The sequence below is a fragment of the Silene latifolia genome, chromosome 6 (genome assembly GCF_048544455.1).
Source record: "Silene latifolia isolate original U9 population chromosome 6, ASM4854445v1, whole genome shotgun sequence".
NCBI classification, from domain to species: Eukaryota; Viridiplantae; Streptophyta; class Magnoliopsida; order Caryophyllales; family Caryophyllaceae; genus Silene; species Silene latifolia.
In genome coordinates, this window is record NC_133531.1 from 7,895,490 (window position 1) to 7,917,150 (window position 21,661).

Below are 21,661 nucleotides of genomic sequence, written 5' to 3' on the forward strand. Positions count from 1 at the left end.
CAAAGACCAAGGAAAGAGAAATAGACCAATAACTAAATGACATGTGAAACAAATTGAATGACAATGATCAAATTACTCATCAAGTTCATTCTCAAAATAGAAAGGACAACAAATGACTGAGACACCTCAAAATGGAAAAGGATAACAAATGACCGAGACAGAGGGAGTATTTCTTTTTGGGAGGTGTATTACGCAATTATTATCTATTTCTATTTTTGGTAAGCTTGTATAAGTTGACAAATTGACGTTAGAAATGGGCAAGTGAATATGTGGAAGAAGTCTTTAATTTGTCATTATTTTTCTCTTTTTTGTTATTTCCTAGATTTTTGTGCTAAAATAAATAAATAACAAATAACTAAGACGGTGGGAGTATCACACATTACTCATTTTACATTATTGATTAAACAAGCCTATTTATAATTTACTAGTTGTTCCTCCGCGCGCAACAGCGGAGTTCCAAGGACAATCTCCGTCTAGATTGAAAATATTAAGCTTGCATATAACTCAAAATGATTTTTTTGATAATATTTGCTTATGTAACGATTGCCTTGGGTACAAACTCTAAGGTAAAAAATGAGAATTCGGAGTCCCAAGGCCCATCTCCGTTTCTTTTCAAATATCAAGCTTGCATATAATTCAGAAAGATAACTAAGCCATTTAAGAGGACTCTATGGTGAGATGTGCATTGAGAGATATAGACCTCTCATTGGCTGCGAGTATGTGACTTCTGATTGTAATTTCGAACTAACAAAAAATTTAAGATACTCATCATCATATACATAAAAAACTGAAAAATGTCAAAATTTGCTAGAATAATGACTTCGTTGCAAACTAAACTGAAACTCAGTTATATCAAGTTTCTCAAGCTCCATATGCCTCCTAATAACGGAAGACATGCCATCATGGGTGACACCAGACAGAGCATTTACTAAGGCTAAGGCCACGTAATGAGACATTGTAGACGGCTGGAGTTGAGGTAATCCAATCTAAAGTCGATTTCTGTGCTCCCCTTAGATGCCATAGCCACCAGTCGATTTCTTCAATCTCAGTGTGTAGCCTGTCACCTAACCTCTTCGGATCAGCCCTGTTGAGGAACCACATTGATTCTTAAAATTATTGATTCTGACCAGGCCATTCTAAAACTCGCCGACAAATGACGGACTTGATCTGACCAACCCTTATTGATTAAATAATACACTAAAATGACCTGACTCTTAACAGGACCAAATTAACCTACTTGTCACCGCCTATTTAACACGATATAAGTGCAAAACATTTGGGTAGTAGTAACTATTTTTAGTTATCGAGGGAGTACCAGAATTCAGACACTGAACTCCCACCAGTTGCAAAGCTATGTGTTGAGTTTACAGCATCCAAGAAAAATGTCCCAATTTCCTGCTCAATTAATTAAAGAACTCGTCCAAGTAAATGAACATATCTTACTCCCCCTTGTTGGAAGCAGATCATTATACTCTTTTAACACAGGCAAGATGTGCCAACAGCAATATACCATTGACCTTATACAGCTCATTCCCGGTTACGCCATATCGCATTTGAGCACCATTGACCATCGGAAGGTGTGTTTACATGAAAGCTTTTACCATCGGAATGTGAGGCCCAACAACAGTTTTTCTCAATCTTATACAAAATACCGAAGAAAAGTTGTGTAGGAAGGATGTTGAGTACCTTCAATGCAAGTAATCCTCAAAAACATGGTTTGTCGAAGAGATGAGCCATCAGCAGGTGCTTTTGATCATTTTGTATACAATCAACAGTAGCAGTTCAATACAGCAACTTAAAGATATTTAGCCCTGAATGTCTCATGTTTCGCGTTTAAAGATATTTAGTTAGGCAATTGACTGAGCAGATACGAAACAAGTGATATAGGAGATCATTCATCCCACCGGTTTCTTCATTTAAAGACAACCAATGTTGTTCGAGGGTGTACCTCATAAGTCATAACCACATTCTGTACACGCTTGTAAAAGTAATCAGCCATCAGTGTCACCATCTTTAGAGGTTCAGCGCTTCCAGCACGGTTATACTGGCCTAAAAGTCCTGCCATTATCTATCAATTGAGACAAACAGTTAGACCTCCATAAAATGGGAAGAAAAACAGCATTATTACAGTGCCTCGAAGGCACCCGCAAACGCAAAGTAACCGCTAACTTAAGAAATGGTGAAGCCAAATAATTTGCAAATTTCAAAAATCCAGAATAATGTATAGCTTGTGGATAGTGTAATCGGGTGCCCACACAGGTTGCACAGCTTCAAATCTATCAAATAGCTTATGCGGAAACACCGAAAGGTATCCCGTTACCATTGCATCGTGACACTGCTTTAGAGCAGATACTAATATGGTCATCTTTGGCTCTTTGCCCTGAGTGTCTCATTGTGAGTGCTAGACCACATTTGTGCAGTGGCGCTCAAGTAATGACCTTAATCATGCATGTTACATCAGATAAGCAATCAGTATCTCTTTTCTTTCTGCTATATAGCAAGGATTGAGAGTAAAAGCGGATATATTTTATCACTACCGGACCACTATTATATCATGAATCGTTAAAACTAACAAACCATCACCACTTATCAAGGTACAATATCATGAAAACAACAATTCGGTTTAGAAACTGTTACTCACGGCAGCAAAGAAGGACATCATTGACCAAAATCATATAGGATGAATTCCCTAGACACCTTCTATGACCTGCTCTATAAGATAAGAACTTTATCCTCTAAAGACTTATATAGTTATATGCTTCAATAATAGTATTCACTTAATTATCCGACTTACTGCCCTTATATTGTGGACCTGTGGTTTAAGATTCGCAAGATCATCGTCTTGACCCTTTGCCTCACAATATTTCTGTATTCATGTCAAGAAACATATATACAATTTAAATATCACTATACAAATTAAATAGCAGTAATTGAGTTTTTTTCACGCTAAAGTGTGTCTTGTAAATATCCACACGGTGGCTGGTATTGCATGGTTTTACCGTTAACAATACCAAACACCAACTCAGCCTTGACAAACTTATAACCAGCATGCTTGCATCTTTGACATAGAAACTTGATACACATACGCAATTTTTATAAACGTAAGACAGGTATTAGAGTCAGAGTGTTCATTTTCGATCAAGTTACTTCATAATTAGATGAACTTCAGGTCGTTTTGTGAGTCAGTTCAAAAATATGGGAAATGGAAAGAGGCGGCACACCTGTGAAGCAAAGTGACATTGCAATCTTTTAACCATCTATTCCTTGGAGCTCGAATTCATGCTGCCCTAACCAAATACTGGACAATAAATGAACTGATTAGTTTGTGATAACAAGCTTTGGATCATGTTCAGATGTGAGGTTTAGAGTCAACAATCAAGTACCTCCAAAGTGATTCACTTCTTAGCTTAGAGCAATTCAGCTTCTGAAATCTACAGACAAGAATGTTTATGTTGATTAGAATAAGAATACATATTTTGTTTATTTGTTGTTTACTGCGATTCATTCTGTCTATCTTAATTCATTTTGGTTTATCTTATTTCAGTTCAGCAAAGCGATTTGGTTTTATCTTAATTCACTTAAGAGTAGGCAAAACAGTTATCTATCTTATAAGATCTAATGTCATCATTTCTGACATCATCTTCAGGATGAAATATATAGTCCACTCTTTTAAGTCACCGCCTCTAAATTTTAGGTAAAAACAATTTAACTGTGTAAAGTTTCCTCATTTTACGCTAAACCCGTCTAAATATAGACCACTCTTTTAAGACATCCAAGTTTGATAGCATTCATCCGTCTTGCGCTGGCTGGCCCAACCCGTCTATTTTCTTTTCATATTTGGCCGTGAGTTTCAAATGCATACATTTCTCCTGATACCAAGAATCAACACGTACAGTTAGAACAACGTATTAAGTAAACATTTATCTTCAAAACTAAATACGAAGATAATCTCAACAAAGCCAAACACAACCACCCCCATCCTCCTCCCCCCCTCAATCTGAACTTGACCAAGCACAAACTCCCTATACCTTATTCTCCACATCCATCCCCGCCTCTCTTACTCCCTCTCCATCTCCCAATCTTAATATGACTAATACCAAGCGCAAACTCTCTGCACCTCCCTTCCTCCTCCTGCATTAATTCCCCTATCTCTCATTCTCTCTCTCTCCCACCCCATGTCTCCCTCCCTTCCCCCTGCATCAGTACATGGCCCCAAGGGTTATTTTGCATGAAGGAGCTGCTGGAACATTACTATTACATGATCATGAATTATGTGTAAACAAGTATACATAGCCCAAGGATTTTTTTGCGTGAAGAAGCTGGTGGAACATTACAATTACAAGGAGAGGGGGATTTGAACCGACAATCTACTGTCTAAGGCTAGGTTGGCTCTACCTCTAGGCCAAGGATTATGGACCTTAGGTGTAGCAGTGCGGGTGAAAGGAATTAGGGAAAAGAAACTATTCTAGGGGTTGTGAATCGAGGGAGACTATAACTGCACGGAAAGCAAACCGTGACGTCCAAGATGAAAAAGCTCCTTCATTGCGTCATCGGAATACAAGGCAAATGGTGAAATTTTAAATATGACAGGTGAAATAATAACTTCATGATATTTGAAAATGTAATAGAACCATCAAGCAACCAGTTTTCCGTAGAACAATTTAAAAGTTTAGCAAATATGGATGAGTAAAAGACAAAAGAAATCATTTAAGGGTAAAATAATTCTCTATTGAGTGAGCCATAAATGAGATGGTCGCAAATGTGAGACCACCCAAAATACTTGTGCATTTTTTTATCTTTTAATCATATGGTTAATGACCGGTGTTCTTAGGTGTAAGACAATCTCATACTCCCTCAAATCCAAACGATTACGTATTTTGATATATAGATAGAAATCATTCAGATGGGAGAGGGTATAAGTGTTAGTAACCCATGTTCGATTACTTCAAACCTGTCAACTACACATCCTAATACATAACCTTTCAGCATGTTAAGCAGTCAAAACTATTAGTACTATACTATATTATCTCAAAAGTATGAAAAAAAACCGTAATTATTTAAGTTGCGGTCATACTGTGATGAAATTGCCAGGTTTCTGACCATCAGCACGATTATAGTTGTTTAAGGGTCTATTAACACCGACAGGAATAGCAGGAGTCTGTCTGGCTTCAACTAATTGGCTGGCAGGCTTTTCGGTTGAGACGGAAGGCACATCTCTCACAGCCGTTACAGGAGCATTGTTAGCCGTAGGCTTTGAAGTGGCGGCCTTTGGAGCTTCACCACTTCCAAACAGGTAGTCTAAGGAACGCTTACCACCTCCACTGCTCAGACCACATCCCATGTGTAATGAACCCTAAGAAAAGGCCATATGTATATCAATCTCTGAAATGAAAAGTATAATGATTTCACAAGCAAGTTTTTTAAAAGGTTTTAATTGTGGGCAAAGAAGGTAAAGGTCAGGTGGAAGCAAAAGGCAAGATGCTTAGCTTGCTGACGATCAGTAAAGAGAAAACGCAGGCAAAATAAGATAAAAAGATCCACAAATCAGAGTAAAATACCAAAACACAACAAATTAGCAAGTACTCCTGAACCTCTACAAAGACCTAAAAACACAGATGCACCAATAACGAAGCCACTAAAGATAAATCACTAACAGCTGTTTTTTTTTATCTTTCATTCTTCAGTGTGCAAGTAATTTTGGAGTCACGGTATCAAATCCTTCACTTTCATGCTAATTTGAAAGCCAATCACAAAGCTTTGAATAATACATCATTAGCTAATTTAAAAGATGGTCCTGCAATTCCAATCCAATTATAAGGCAAGCAAAAAATTAAAGCTCCATACGAAATATAACACGAAAACTTAAAAGATGATTTTGCATGTAAGACTAACACATTAATTCATTAACCATATAATTATATAAGTAATGATTATACGAAGTATATCTGGGTTGATTTCACAGCCGGTTCCCTATAATTAGTTTCAGCAGCCCAATCGTATCCCCTGAGATCTAATGTAACATTTTGGTTGTCCAAGTATATCCTTATAGTGTACTTGGATGAACACACGCCCCCGTTTGACAAAAAGAAAATGTGTCATAGCTGCACCATGTACACCAATCATCACATCACTTGTATTAAGTGCCTTATCTTAGTCCTCGCTTGTTCGCCTGGTTTCACAACTTCGGCCCTACTGAATTATTGATAAGTATAATACTCAACTACACAAGAAAAGAAAAAAAACAATAAACTGACTGAACTACCCATCCATGTACAACCCAAAAATAATCAACCGCTGATGCAAAAACTCATAATCAAGGTCTCTTTGAACACCATACAGTCCTGTCTTTTGTAAAAAGAGAGAGAGAGAGAGAACGAATCTTACATCTGATTATGGGTAAAAGTAGAATGAAAGTAAAGTGAGAGTAATTCCAGCTTGTTTATGAAGTACATGTTAAAGATCAAAGAAGGCAAAATCATTGCATTGCAGGTCACCGCTTACATTTTAGAGCTAAAATAGAATTTGCTATCAAAGTCGAAATTTATCGTGACCAAAAAATCAACCAAGAAAACCACTCACACACACACACACACTCAGTGCAGTACTTGCGACTACTGATTTTGTCGTGACCAATCCCCACCTACGACACCTAGTTACCACCAGCAAGCCTACGAACAATAAATATATACCGAAATTCTACCCTGCAATGACTGTACTCAGAGCTTGAGTCAATCCATCCGACATGAAATAATACCAACAATCAATTGATTTCTCATCTTCTCATCAACTCGTATTTTAATTCATACAATCATACCCAACTAAATAATCACATAACATAACCACATAACCTAAAATATCGAATGCATTTTCCATATAATACACAACAACCCAAATCAAAATAAGCTTATGATAAGAATCAAATAAGCAAAAAGAGGAAACATAAACCCAAAAATCAAATGCAAAACAAAACAACGTAATGATAGTTAAATCTCAAACCTTAAATAGAATCAAATGAAGAAGGCTAACCTGAATAAAACATAATCACCAATAGAAGATCGGCTTCGAACCAGGCTGACCTCGAACCAAACGTGTTTAAAATAAATAAGTGGGATGATGAGGAAAGAAAATGTGATAAATTGAAATCGGATTGGAAAAGGAAATTGGAAAAGTAGGGGACAAAGAAAGAGGGAAGAGCTGTGAAAAGGAGTGGACAAAAATGAAGATAGAAATAGCAAAGTGAGTACAGTAGGTAAGAGGAAACAACTATTCATCACATGCGCCGCACGGATAGCACTGCTCTACTGTGCATATTTACCAAACTTAATACATTTAGAGGGTATTTACCAAACTTCGTACATTTAGAGGGTTTTAGATACATCCTCATGTGTCTTTTTTTGCTAAAGGTCAAACGCATTTACAAATGCATTCTTAGTTACTTATTGGCATACTCATTAGGCTTTCGTTGCCTTTGGTTATGCACGGCCCATTATCACTAGTGGGCTAGTGCATTCCTTTTAGATGACTATATATATTTGTGGGTTAGGCCCAATTTGCTTGTGACCTTTTGAGATGTTATAGAAGATTTTGCCGCCCAATTTCCTCAAGTCTTGCAATTAGGGATATCATTGGGGGTATGGAGGTGGTGGATATAGGCTTTTTCGTACCCGTACCCACCAAGAAAAACTCGAACTTATACCCCGTTTCACCACCTTCAAGTTTTCAAAACCGTACCCGCACCAACAGATGAAAATATAAAACCATACTCATTCCACTTACCCGTTAACTTGTTATACCATAATTTTTATCGATATTTTTTTTCGTAAAAGTTGGTTTACTCATTATTAATTTCCATTTCTTTTGAATTTATTTTTGTAATTCTAGTTTTTGACCAAAGAAATTAGTAATTTTTTTTATAAAATAGCTATTATTAACATTTTATCTTAATTACAACAAAATAAGATTTATAAAATCATTATAATACTACTAAATTTTTTAATGGTTAGCGGGTATTAAGTGGGTAAGATGCAAAATCCATCCCTGACCCTCTACTAGAGCTGGCAAATAATAACACGACACGAAAACACGACACGAACCCGACACGAAATTAACGGGTTTGGGTTGAGGCTTAATGACCCATTTATGTAAGTGGGTCGACACGAACACGACACGATAATTAATTGGGTTGGGTTTGGGTTGAGCTCTTTAAACACGAACCCGACACGAATGACCTGTTTACTAAATTAATCCTAATTTTTCTTGATTCTCCATCACATAAATATACTTAAACTTTCCAAATATGGGCATGACACGAAAACACGACACGAACCCGACACGAAATTAACGGGTTAGGGTTGAGGCTTGATGACCCATTTATGTAAGTGGGTCGACACGAACACGACACGAGATTTAATTGGGTCGGGTTTGGGTTGGAAGGTTTGTGACCCGTTTGCATGTGACACGAACACGAACCCGACACGACCCGATCTGTTTGCCAGGTCTACCCTCTACCCATAGTAGACACAATTTTCGTATCTGCATCCGCCTAATGACCCGCCAAAGCTCTACCCATACCCGCCCGAAGTGAGATGGTGCGGGGCGCTATCCACTTTTACCCGCTCCAATAACAGTCATACTTGCAATCATCATTCAATACACTTGTTTTAATTTGACTACCGTTTTTAATTTATTTGATTTCCTTCTTTTACGTTTTAGTCTTCAATTATCACAAATTCTCATTATAGACGGACACTATCCGTCTATATGTATAAACGGATACTATTTTCCCTCACAAAATACCCATTTGCCATAAAGTGGGAAGCACATGGGGGGTGCCCCACCTTGTCCCCCCCCCCCCTTCCCATTTTATTAGAGGTCTTTACCCGTCTGTTCGCCCCACCCGTCTATACCAAGACCTATTGTCAATTATATACTAGCGTAGATCTCGTGCGAATTTACTATTATTTAGATTGTGATATATATAAAAATAACCTTTAGTAATTAATCTTTATATTAATGTAAGAGTCTACAATTACTAACGTGTAGTATTAAGAGATAGAAAATGGAAAATTTACATTTTTTGGTAGAATATATTCTCTACATTTCAAATACGAATTATAAGTAGTCCATATTTGTATAGAATAACTAAAAGTTGTAAGTCTAATCTTATCTTTATTAATTTAGAAGGCAAATCTCAATCAGGGACGTGTCACGTCATTAATTCAACTTTTTTTTGGAAATACATGTTATGGTGGGACCAAGTTACAAGAATGATTTATTTTTTCTTGAGAATTAAAGTCTTAGAACAAATACTATGAAATAATACTATAAAATAATTTTATACATTCCGAATAAATAAATTAATGACATATAAGCGAAATGAATTACAAATCGGAATAAATGAAATTAATTACAAATAAATGAATTACATAATTTTAAAAAAATTAAATAATGATAAAATTACATAATTACGAGAAGGAATTACATTTAATTACGGATTGAATTACATAATGCGAATAAATTACATGCATAATTTTTAAAAACTAGATAGTACGATATATTTTTTTTAAAAAAATATCCTTTGTTATTTCCTCTTAAACTATTGCATGTAAACACATATTTGTAACAAGTTTAAACATTAATTATGTAGATCGCTGATTTAGACCAACTAGATAATTACAATAGAAATGCAAAAAAAAAAAAAAAAAATATACATCCAAAAACATTAACGGTCCAAATACATACCCGTGCAATTTTGCACGGGTTTAAAACTAGTATTTGAGAATGATTAAACATGTTAGGTCCCATTTTGTAATTAAAGTACGTGATTTGAACGGAAAACATTTTAGTTTCACTTATTCTTTTAGGAAATAAAGGATTTTAGTTTCACTCTACCCCTTTCCATTTTCTACACTATTCATAAATAAACATTCACTTCCGATTTTTTTCTCAATATATAAGCGAAAATATATTCATGTGGGATCTTGTTTGAGTCGTTTTTACGAGGACATTAAAATATCTAACTTTTATAATTTTTGCAAAAACGTAGCTAATGATATTTAGCGGGTAAAACATGCATTGACAAACGTGAAAAAGTAAAGTGGTAGAGTAGAATTGAATGGAGAAAGTACAATTATTCGTGTGTTGTTCCTCCTATCCGGTGTCCGTGTGCTTCTCATTTTGCAAGTCTGCAATACACCGAAGACATGGACGTCGTGTGATCCTGAAGGTGAATGCCGTTGAGTTCGTGTGTACCAGTATTAACAACTTTAATTTAGGACAATAATTTTGTTCACAACACAACATTTTCACATAGACGGTTATACTAAAACTCTTTCATTTACTTCTTTTACTCTCATTATTAGCCTCTACAAAATTTACAGTCGTACTTATGTTTCAAAGGAGATCATCCGTCTCATCTTGTGTTTCATTACTTCTGATAATGACATATAAACACTTTGTTATTTATTATTGGCATTTTTATCCTTTGAAGTGTGATGTGTCAAGATTTTAAGGTAATGAAACAATAAATAAGACATAAAAATAGGACGGATCTACGTATTGTTATGGGGTGTCCAACTGCCAAGGACATGTTTTTGGCAAATTTCTACCAATTTAGGGTTAAAGCGGTCTTAGCGTTAGGTCCGTATTATGATTTGATTGTTTGTCGTATGTTAACCTGAATGCGCTATGTAAATAAAGAACACAAGCAATTTTGGTGACGCGGAAAACCCAATTTGGGAAACAACCGCGGGGGGAGACGGAATCCCACCAAGATTTTCACTATAATTCGGGAGGAAGTACAGTTCGTGTGTTATGCTACGAATGCTAGGGTGTAGTTCTCGTATTTTTTGATGATCCCTCTTCCTTGCGTTTGAGGCTCTTTATATAGGGGAGCTTGGCTAGCTAGGGTTTCTTGTTTTCCCTCCAAGGTATTCCTAATATGGCGCAGAATAGGACTTTCCTTCCTCGGATATGGCAAGTGATTGAACTCTCATATGCTTCCTCTATGCAGATCAAAAGCCCACGTTCCGCGCTGCACGCTGATGCTGTCATCCTGGCTCCTTGATGTCCTGCGTCCTACACTGCTTCCAGACCTACTGCCCCAGATCAACCCATATCCAGATTTTGGGCCTAACAGTTTGCCCCCAATTATCCGCGAATGCACAACCCTAATTATTTGAGCGGGAAATTGCAGTGTATCGTTGAGTGCTTCTCACATACTCCACTTCAATTCACATTTTTCAAAACCCCAACTACCTCTTCCTATTTAATCTCACTCGCCCCTTCTTTCTCTTTCATCATCATTTCATTTCCTCAAAACCTTCAAATTTCCGTCTCCCCAAACCCTTCTTCAACGTCCTTTCGCTGTCAGCGTCGCCTTCTTCCGTCTGTTCAAGTACTTTTGCTTCTCTCTCCTCACTCGTCATGGCCAAAACCCGTCACACGTCTTCTTCGTCCGCCACCATTGACCTTATAGAGGACGACGACTTCCCTTCGCAGGGAGTCCTCAAAAGACCACACTCCGGTGATTCTCACCTAACCCAAGAGGACATCCCTAGGATCAAAGCTTTGCTTGGCCTAGGTGACAATGTGGTGATCCTCATCCCCAAACCCGGTCAGAAAGCAGATGCCTTTCGTGCGGGGTGGATCTGCTTGTACACCTACCCTTTCATCCTTGGTCTTAAATTTCCCTTTCCCCCGATGATCCAAGAGTTCATCCGCCTGAACTCACTTCCCATGGCCCAAATTGCCTCTTATGCACGGAGGATCCTTTTGTCTACTGTTGCTTTGAACTACAGTATGGGTGCCGAGATTGGATTGTCAGATCTGGCCCATAGGTTTGAGTGCCAGTCGCTGGGGAATGACCAATACACCACCAGGGCCGTGGAGAAGACTGAGAACTTCCTCCAGTCGGTGGCTAAAGCGAAGGACGATGGGTGGTACGAGGATTTCTTCTATGTCAAGCTTGAATCTCTTCCCATCCACGCCGATTACTTGTTCGAGCATTGGGTTTTTGCCAAGAGTAAGTGTATTTGCATGTCCATTTTCGATTGCCCCTGTCGCTCACTGTTCTTACTCTTTAATTTGATGCAGAACTCAAGAACCCTGAGAAATCTGAAGACGAAGCAATCTCTGTTGCCAAGCTTTTCTCCATCCCTGAAGACCGTAGACTGTTTCCCCTCCTGCTCTCTGGTTTAGACGATTCCGCCACTAAAGAAACCATGTCTTCTGGTAAACACCCTTTTTAAATCTTTAGAAGCTTCCTTACCCATTGGTTCTCTATTCTGATCTCTTGCGTCCTGGTGCCTCCGTAGGAAGTGCTAGACCCTCTGCTTCTGAGATCCTGATGCGTCATGCCGGAAAAGAGCTGGCGACTCCTTTACCTCTCCGCTTCCTCAAGAAAGAGATCCACCTCAAGGCTCGCTCGAACCTATCGAAGTGACCCCAATATCTCGTGCCCCGGGTCCCCCTGTCCATGCTGATGAGTTGCTGCTGCGCCTCCCCGCTAACCGGGGGATGCGATCGGGCCATCGGCCGCATCTTTGGAGAGGTTCTTGAGTCCGGCTTGCTCGGGGCATTTGATTCGATCGCCCCCGGGAGATGACGACACTGGTTCTTGAACATTGCTTCCTTCTAAGCCTTCCTTTACTGGCCCCTTACTTTCTGCCTTTGTGCTTCCCCCGATGATGGTTTCTTTTTATTGAAGGCTCTTCAATCATCCCTCTACCTTCGCAAGATCTTTGCAGAGGGCCAAAGTTGAGTGCTTGGCTTCGTGGGGAAGAATAAGGAGCTCACAACTACTGTGCCAAACGAGGGAGACTCCATGTGGCCTTAAAGGAGAAGGAGGCGACTAAAGACAGTGGCGAGGACCCGAAAGCTAAGCTGCGTTATGACACGGGGCCGACAAAAGCGAGGCCCGTCTTGATGGGATGGTGAGCTAGCCAAGAATGTGGGAGCCTATCGCCTTTGAAGAGCGGATTGACCGCATCCGTGCTTACATTGAGGGGAGGCACACGTCCCGGAACCTGGAGGAGGAGCGGCCGAGTTCACCCGTGCATTCCCTAATGGCATGGATCCGAGCGCCTGTTCCCCGGCCGAGGCTACTAATCGGAGCCTGATTCCACCGCCATGGATATTTCTGGGGCTATCTCTGGGACTGTTGAGGAGATCCTGGCGGAGCAGGCTGGTGAAGATGCTGCTGCAACTCCTGAGGGTATTCAGGTACCTGCAACAGAGAGGCAGATGGAGCACGAGGGAAAGTCTTTGAGTCGGGATGCGTTATCGAGAGGATTGATCTCTCTTAAATTTTAAGTTGTCTGGGGACTTGGCCCTGTGTGGTGCAAGTTTGTAAAAAACTCTTTTTCGTTTTTTTTTTTTATTTTGGCTCGTTTTGTGCCTGCTGGTATGCAGGCTTTAAACTCTGATAGCGCCTGCTACAGGTAGCAGGTGCCATAACTTAAAGTAGTTCTGGGCCCAGGTTCTGAGGCCCTCCTTTTGTTATACTTGCGTTTTTTGCTATTGAGTTCTGGAGTTGTGATTCCACATAGGTATATCCAGGAAGCTGACCTGGTTTCCAGGTGCACAGCTGTTGTTCCTCGTGACAGGTTTCTGATAACATATTTTACCCATGACGTAAAATATCTTATCACTAGGATTAGCTGATTAGAGCATACCTTCATTGAGTGTTTCTGACTAACAAGGAATGTTGCGTTCCTTGTGGTTCCAGACGTTTGAAATTCCGTGCGTGCACCTTTTGCTCTACGTCATAGCTATGAAATTACTGAGATTAACGTTAAGGTATGGGTGGTCTTAGTATGCCGTACCCTGCGCGCTACCTCGGCGTATGCTCCCCATGTGGCTTGACTTAAGATTAACGTCTTTGCAGCCTCACATGGCAGGGGCTGGACCCTCAAAGTGTTCCCTATCTGACAAGTAACCAACATTAGTATCAAAGCCTTTCTTCGTAGAAGCATGATAAATTCCAAAGTAGTGCAAATTACCTGGTGCTATCTCATGGTGTTCCAGGGCAACACCTGGATCCAGGAAGCCACAGCCTGGACTACTTGGTTTAACGACTCTACTTGGTTTAAAAAACGAAAAGCTAAGGAAAACAAAATAAAAAAGATTTTCTGAAACACACCAATACCTAAAGCATATACTAGCCCCCACCTTTTTTTTTTCCTTCACGGACTTTTGAAAGGTCCTTTGTACACTAAAGTTTTGGCACTTTGTCAGACAAAGTACCGTTTCAAGTGGCGAATGTTCCAGGGTTTATCCAGGATTTGACCGTGCATGGTCATCAAGCTGTATGCCCCATTCTTGACAATGCTTTCGACCTGATAAGGCCCTTCCCATTTGTAGGCAAACTTGCCTACCTTGTGGTTCTTGGTATTTTTGAATACCCTTCTGAGTACGAGGTCCCATAGTTCAAGGGTCCTGATCTTGACATTCTTGTTATATGTCCTTGCTACAGATTGTTTATACGATGCCATACGTATGTAGGCGCTTTCTCGCAACTCATCAACTGTGTCCAGGCTCCTAGCCATTTCAACCTTGTTCTGCTCTGCCGTCTGACAACCGTACCTGTGCGTGGGCACCAGAACTTATGAGGGTATCACTGCCTGTGCTCCGTATACGAGGCTAAATGGAGTTTGGCCTGTTGCCACTTCTGGTGTCGTTCTGTCTGACCAGAATACTAATGGTAGTTCATCTGCCCATTTTCCCCCCAACTCTTCCAACCATTTCTGAGGTTTTCCACAATGATTTTGTTGCTGGACTCGGCTTGGCCGTTGGTTTGTGGATATCTGGGGGCTGACTTTCTTAGTGTTATGTTCCAGCGTGAACAGAAGCCCTCGGTGTTATCCGATATGAACTGGGATCCATTGTCACATATGATCTCAGAAGGTATCCCAAATCTGCATATGATGTTGCGCTTGATAAAAGAGATCACTTGCCGTTCTTTTACCTCTGTCATTGCCTCTGCCTCAATCCACTTTGAGAAGTAATCAGTCACAACTAGCATATATACTCTTTTTCCTGGAGCCCTGGGCAGCTTGCCTACTATGTCCATGCCCCACATCATGAATGGCCATGGAGAGATAATCAGGTGCATTGGTTCTGCTGGCTGGTGGATTGCTGGAGCCGCCTTTTGACATGATTCACAGCGTTTAGCGTGATTAACTGCATCCATGCGCATAGTGGGCCAGAAATACCCTTGTCTCAAGATTTTGTTAGACAGGCTTCATCCTCCATTGTGGTTCCCGCATTCTCCGCCGTGTACGTCTTGCAGCACTGTCTCTGCTACCTCTTTGTTCAAGCACCTGAGGCATGGTCCGGCCAACGATTTTCTAAAGAGGATGTTATCAATTAAGATATACCTGGAGGGTTTTATTCTGAAACTTTGTGCTTCCTTTTGATCCTCAGGGAGTGTCCCATCCCTTAGCCAATTTATGTACGACACTCTCCAATCTGGATCCTGCTGCCCTATCGAGGAGACCAGGGTCCCGGCTCCCTGCGTATACTGCACATGTACAGCCACTTTTACCGGATTCTGGTCTGGCTCCTTCTGGATGGCTGGGGTCAACACATGGGTGATAGGTATATTTGACAGTTCTGTAGGCTGAAAGGTAACTCATAGCGTTGCCAAGGCGTCTGCTTCCACGTTCTGATCTCGCGGCACCTGAGTTATCTTGAACGTTCTAAACTTTGACTTTTGCTCTGTGGCTATCTTCAAGTAGGCTATCATCTTTGAATCACGTGCCACATATTCGTTGTTTACATGATTTACCACAAGTAAGGAGTCACTGTATACCCTCAGGTTCCTTACCTTAAGCCCTGACGCCATCTGCATCCCAAGTATAAGGGGTTCATACTCAACCTCGTTGTTGGTTACCTTGAAGTCACACCTAATAGCTTGTACTATCATATCACCTTTAGGTGACCGAAGGACCAAACCCACGCCAGCCCCCTTGCATTAGAGGCTTCGTCAATGTATAAGGTCCATATCTCGCTATCTTGACTCCCCGTTATTGTCAGCATCCCCTCTTCTGCCTCCCCACGGGTAGCAGGGCAGAAGTCAGAGACGAAATCGGCTAGGGCCTGGGATTTTATTGTTGTTTTGGGTTCGAATTGTAACTCATACCCACTAAGATGTAATGACCATTTAGTCATCCTACCCGAAAGTTCAGGTTTCCTCATAATAGTTTTTAGCGGGTAGTTGGTTATCACGCGGATGGTGTGAGATTCAAAATACGGCCGCAGTTTATAGGAAGCAGTAACCAGAGCCAATGCTAGTTTTTCAAAGGAAGTGTACCTGGTCTCTGCGAGAAGCAGAGACTTGCTAATGTAATACACAGGATGCTGCATTTCTTAATGTTCTTTGACCAAGACCGCACTCACAGCTGCTTTCGTGACCGACAGGTACAGGAACAGTGGCTCCTCTTGCTCCGGCTTCGCGAGTAACGGTGGCGTGCTTAGGTAGCTTTTGAGTTCTGCGAATGCCTTTTCATGTTCTTTGGTCCATTCAAATTTCTGACTTTTCCTCAATATATCATAGAACTGACTTGCACCTATCCGAGGCCCTTGATATGAACTGTTTAGGGCCGCCACCTTTCCCCGAGTCTTTGCACATCTTTAAACCTGCGGTGATTCTAGCTGGAGTATTGCTTTTATCTGCTCCTTGCTTGTTTCAATTCCTCTCTGGGTCACCATATATCCTAATAATTTTCCCGAGGATACTCTAAACGAGCACTTGGACGGATTAAGCTTCATTTTAAACTCCCTTAATGTCTGGAAGGTGTCTGCTAAGTGTTCCATATGCATTCCCGCTTTTTTGGACTTCACTACCATGTCGTCTATGTATACTTCCATGGTCTTTCCTATTTGCTGCTTGAACATTTTATTTACCAATCGCTGATAAGTGGACCCGGCATTTTTTAGGCCAAAGGGTATGACATTGTAACAATATATGCCTCTTTCTGACATAAATGTTGTTTTCTCTTGATCTTGTGGATGCATCTTGATCTGATTGTAGCCGCTCCAGGCGTCAAGGAAAGTAAGTACCTCGTGTCTTGCAGTAGCGTCCACCATTGCATCGATATGCGGTAGTGGAAAGGGGTCCTTGGGACAAGCTTTGTTTAAATCGGTGAAGTCTACGCATACTCTCCACTTGCCGTTCTTTTTGGGCACAACTACCACATTAGAAAGCCATTCGGGGTAGCTAACTTCTCTAATTTTACCTGCTGCCAAGAGACTGCCTACTTCCTTGTTAATGACTTCATTTCGTTATGCCGCGAATTTCCTTCTCTTCTGCTGTACTGGGGTGCAGCCTGGGTTCACACTTAGCTTATGTGAAATAATGGACGGGTCTATACCTACCATATCGTCGTTGGACCAGGCGAAACAGTCCATGTTGGTTTTCAGAAATTGAGTCAGCCGGCTACGTAGCTCTTCACTACAAGTTGCTCCGATTAGTACTGTCTTATCCGGGTGCTTCTCGTCCAGGTGGACCTGGTCTAGTTCCTCTGAGGGAGGCTCCTTGTATTCTTTCGAGGTGCCCCGGTCCTGTAATTGCTATGAGGAGAGCCTGGTTGTAGCTTTGAGGGCTTGAGCGTAGCAGTTCCTGGATTCCTTTCGATCCCCTTTTACTGTGACCGTACCCCATGGTGTTGGGAACATGAGGCACTGATGATATGTTGAGGGTACCACCTTCATCTGATGCAGCCATGGTCTTCCTAGTATCACGTTGTAAGTGGTTGGACCCTCAATGACTAAGTACCTTACCAGTTTATTAACTCCTTCGATGTACGTTGGGATGGTTATCTCACCCACCGAATGCGCAGTCTCACCACTGAATCCCACCAGGGGTACAGATTTCTTTATCAGGTTCTCTTTATCGAAACCCATGGTTTTGAGGGTTTCAAGCATGATGAGGTTCACAGAACTCCCCTTATCTACTAATGTTTTTCGTACGGTGCAATTGCCAACGGATAACGTTATAGTTAGGGCATCGTCGTGTTGCTCTGCACTGCTTTCTATGTCAGTTTTCGTTGAAAGTTACCGGGGGTAAATTGCTCTGGCTTACTTTGTATGAAATTTCTGGATGATCCCCTTTACTTCCGGTGGCTTTCCTCTTAGCGGCGGAATATGTTAAGCCTGATAGCTCGGACCCGCATGTTATCACGTTAATAATTTTTGTGCATATGGGTGGAGCAGAAGGAAGCACCTGATTTGATGCTTCTCTCCTGTCCTGCTTGCCCCCACGTGATAATAGGTGGTCCAAGTTTCCCCTACGTACCTGGAACTTTACTTCTTTTCGTAATCTACAGCAATCTTCTGTCCTGTGGCCTATATCCTGATGCCATTCGCATCTCTTTCTGCTGTCTCTGTCGTCGTTGGGTCGATCCTGAGTGGGAAGCTTTGGCCACCTGACCTGATCACCTAGGCTTCTCAGCGCTTTCAGCAACCCTTCCATTCCCGTGTTGAATCCGTATCCAGATAGCTTAGGAGGATGCTGGGAGTCGTCAACTTACTGGGTTTTTTATGCTATCCTGCTGATATTAGGTCTGTTGTATGGCTTAGCTTGCTCGTCTTTCTTTTCTGTTGGGATTCTCCTGCCAGGTTTGTCGAAGTTTGTTATTCCCTTTCTAGCTTGTATATCTTCTTCCAATCTTAATGCTGCTGTAGCTCTCTGTTGGACTTCTTCGAATCTCTCACAAGGGTACATTGTTAATTCTTTGTAGAGGTTTGACTCCTTATCCAAGCCCTGCCTGAAGGCGTTGATGGCCGTGGACATATCGCAGCCTCGAAGTGAGACTTTCTCTGCATTGAACCTGGTAACGTAATCCTTGATTTATTCACCTATTTCTTGAACGATCCTATACAGATCACTTGGCTGCTTTGGTGTTCTCCGGCTGCTGGAGAACTGTTGATTGAACGCGTGGACCAAATCGGCGAATGAAGATATGGTCCCATTAGGCAAGCCGACGAACCATTGTAGTGCTGCTCCGGTTAGGGTCGAACCAAATCCTTTACACATGCATGCCTCCTTTGAGGCTCCTGTGGCTGTAGTAACCATCATTTTCTGCTTGAATTGGCTAATGTGATCGCAGGGGTCTGTGGTTCCATCGAAGAGGGTCATTGTTAGGACGCTGAATCCCTTTGGTAAGGCCACTGTAGCTATATCGCGAGTAAACGACGAGTCAGCATAGCTTTCTGGTGCGGCCATCTCCATAGACAGCGGTATTCCTGGGACCCTCAGAAGGAGGCTTCCTAGTTCCTGGTATTGCTGTTCTATATGACTGATGTTCGGCTCCTCGTAAGAAGTTCTGTTGTTCCAAGACCGCTGGGTGGCGCATCTGCGATGCTAATGCAGCCGGGCCGCTTTCCCAGGTATACTCCGCTTGATTTGTAACAGGGACCCTGATCATTGGGACCGCCGCTGCTGCTCTGATCTGCTAGCGTCCTCCAGCATCTGATATGGGTGTTGGCTCTTGGTGGGCTGGCTCCTCATCTGGTGTTAACGCCCCCAGCTCTGTTGGGACCAGGCCTCCTCTTGGCTGCGGTGTTGCATCCATGTCCAGCCTAAGTGCCACTTCGCGTGGCAACACCCGCGTTTGCCTCCGGTCCCCACTTTTAACCGGTGGCCTCCTTGATCTGTCTTCCTTCATCCAAGGGGTTGAATTAGCGGCATGGCTCCTCAACTAGTTGATCTGTGCTCGGAGGAGATTGTTGTCCTCTTCCATCTGGGATCTCATGCTTCTATTTTCGTTCTGCATAGTTCGGATTGTCCTTGCTAATGTGTCCAACCCGCTTATCATGATGCTGGTGGGACTCGGAGGAGCCTGAACCTGTTGCCTAGATTGTGCTCCTCTTTCAGACTGCGTGACTCCTTGCCGTCCCTAGACGACTCCTGGATCTCTAGTCTGGATTCTCTCCGAAGATGGGCTTGTTGCTACCTGGGAACTTTGACTTTGCTTGACCTTTGGTACCGGGAGCGGCCGGTGGTGGTCCGAACCGGGTTGTACGTCTGCTGCTTCTGCCGCCGGGGAGATGGTGTATGTGTTCTGCCTTGGGGGGGCGGTACCCGCGTTCTTTCCGGGCACTGGTGTCTTTGCTGAGTTGGTTTATTTGTGTCCGGACATGTTATGCTTGCTTTGAGTAGGCTGGCTAACGAAGACGACCACTATGCCCCACGGTGGGCGCCAAACTGTTTTAGTAAATTTCTACCAATTTAGGGTTAAAGCGGTCTTAGCGTTAGGTCTGTATTATGATTTGATTGTTTGTCGTATGTTAACCTGAATGCGCTATGTAAATAAAGAACACAAGCAATTTTGGTGACGCGGAAAGCCCAATTTGGGAAACAACCGCGGGGGGAGACGGAATCCCACCAAGATTTTCACTATAATTCGGGTGGAAGTACAGTTCGTGTGTTATGCTACGAATGCTAGGGTGTAGTTCTCGTATTTTTTTATGATCCCTCTTCCTTGCGTTTGAGGCTCTTTATATAGGGGAGCTTGGCTAGCTAGGGTTTCTTGCTTTCCCTCCAAGTTATTCCTAATTTGGCGCAGAATAGGACTTTCCTTCCTCGGATATGGTAAGTGATTGAACTCTCATATGCTTCCTCTATGCAGATCAAAAGCCCACGTTCCGCGCTGCACGCTGATGTCGTCACCCTGGCTCCTTGATGTCATGCGTCCTACACTGCTTCCAGACCTGCTGCCCCAGATCAGCCCATATCCAGATTTTGGGCCTAACAGGACACCACAAACATTTGAAAAATTTGTATAAAGGACACCCTAAACCTGCTAGTAGGACAATTGTCACACAACCACATTGCCACTTATCCTTGCTTGAGAGAATTTACATATAAAAAATTACACGAGTATTATTTAATTACCCAATTATAAAGGGACCACTATTTTTTGGGTTTCTTTTAAACCTATAAGTCTATACCCTATCATATAAGGGCATTAGCAATAGACAAACCTTCAAGAGGTTTGTTCTCATGACACATAAGCTAATATACAAACCCATCTACCTACAAACCTCATCCCAACAAAAGATAAACTTTTACAAGGTTCATAACATGGCCCACATTATTATTCCTCCCCTCACACTCTCTTTCTACAAACCAGCATACAATCTAGTAACCCTTTTTAACAACAAACCTCAACACCTATCTCTAGCAATAGAAGGTTTGTAGACAAACCTCAAAAATAGAGGACAAGTCATCTTACAAACCCTTGACAAACCTTCTATTGCTAATGCCCTAATGGCTCTACGGTGATTAGATATAGAAAGCTAAAATATTAATAAATCGGTATTTTTATGTGAGACCGAAATATATAGTAAGACAATATATTTGTATAGAAATAAATCTTTTATTAATAATAATAAACTAGTTCTTACACCCGTGCAATGCACGAAACTGTCTTGTCCTCTTATTTAATTACGTTGTTATTAAAACAAAATAAATTTTGCTAGGCTATATTTTTTTGTTGATAAAATCCAATATGGCGTTCATTAATTAGCAATCAAATTCGCCTCTACCAAAATACAATGTTATGTGGAACCGAATCCACCCATCTACGTCTGCCTATAAGCCAAGGAAACACATGTGCAAGTTCATGTGCAACCTTATTATTACATCTACGAGTAAAAG

General features: G+C 41.5%; 3 protein-coding genes across 16 annotated transcripts; all 3 read right to left on the reverse strand.

The window, feature by feature from the left end:
* Positions 1–719: 719 nt before the first annotated feature.
* Positions 720–7,309, reverse strand: LOC141586207 (protein SPIRAL1-like 1). Of its 14 annotated transcripts, none has more exons than XM_074407358.1 (7): positions 7,027–7,301; positions 5,075–5,353; positions 3,384–3,869; positions 3,222–3,298; positions 1,949–2,068; positions 1,687–1,811; positions 720–1,084 (listed from the first exon to the last, which is right to left on the reverse strand). In XM_074407358.1, exons 2-3 carry the CDS (start codon positions 5,339–5,341, stop codon positions 3,789–3,791), a joined length of 348 nt encoding a protein of 115 aa, XP_074263459.1. In that variant the 5' UTR covers positions 5,342–5,353; positions 7,027–7,301; the 3' UTR covers positions 720–1,084; positions 1,687–1,811; positions 1,949–2,068; positions 3,222–3,298; positions 3,384–3,788. The 14 variants fall into 14 exon arrangements, with proteins under 14 accessions (XP_074263459.1, XP_074263466.1, XP_074263462.1 ...); XM_074407365.1 differs by having other exon boundaries at positions 3,384–3,431; positions 7,027–7,297; XM_074407361.1 differs by adding an exon at positions 6,385–6,434 and having other exon boundaries at positions 720–2,068; positions 7,027–7,309.
* An 8,322-nt stretch (positions 7,310–15,631) lies between these two features.
* LOC141587464 (uncharacterized) lies at positions 15,632–16,365 on the reverse strand. Its single transcript, XM_074408947.1, has 2 exons — positions 15,955–16,365; positions 15,632–15,844 (listed from the first exon to the last, which is right to left on the reverse strand). The coding sequence occupies exons 1-2, from the start codon at positions 16,363–16,365 to the stop codon at positions 15,632–15,634; spliced, it is 624 nt and encodes a 207-aa protein (XP_074265048.1).
* A 2,173-nt stretch (positions 16,366–18,538) lies between these two features.
* On the reverse strand, positions 18,539–19,225 carry LOC141587465 (uncharacterized). The gene is made up of 2 exons (XM_074408948.1): positions 18,882–19,225; positions 18,539–18,830 (listed from the first exon to the last, which is right to left on the reverse strand). The coding sequence occupies exons 1-2, from the start codon at positions 19,223–19,225 to the stop codon at positions 18,539–18,541; spliced, it is 636 nt and encodes a 211-aa protein (XP_074265049.1).
* Positions 19,226–21,661: the final 2,436 nt, after the last annotated feature.

Coding starts and splice junctions, on each gene's coding strand:
- LOC141586207 (XM_074407362.1), bottom strand. CDS start 5,341: ATGGGATGTGGTCTGAGCAGTGGAGGTGGTAAGCGTTCCTTAGACTAC. Junction 3,870..5,074: donor AACCTGGCAATTTCATCACA/GTATGACCGCAA, acceptor TCTTGGTATCAG/GAGAAATGTATGCATTTGAA.
- LOC141587465 (XM_074408948.1), bottom strand. CDS start 19,225: ATGGCCGCACCAGAAAGCTATGCTGACTCGTCGTTTACTCGCGATATA. Junction 18,831..18,881: donor CCAAAGCAGCCAAGTGATCT/GTATAGGATCGT, acceptor TTACGTTACCAG/GTTCAATGCAGAGAAAGTCT.
- LOC141587464 (XM_074408947.1), bottom strand. CDS start 16,365: ATGCAGCATCCTGTGTATTACATTAGCAAGTCTCTGCTTCTCGCAGAG. Junction 15,845..15,954: donor ATGCAAGGGGGCTGGCGTGG/GTTTGGTCCTTC, acceptor CTTGGGATGCAG/ATGGCGTCAGGGCTTAAGGT.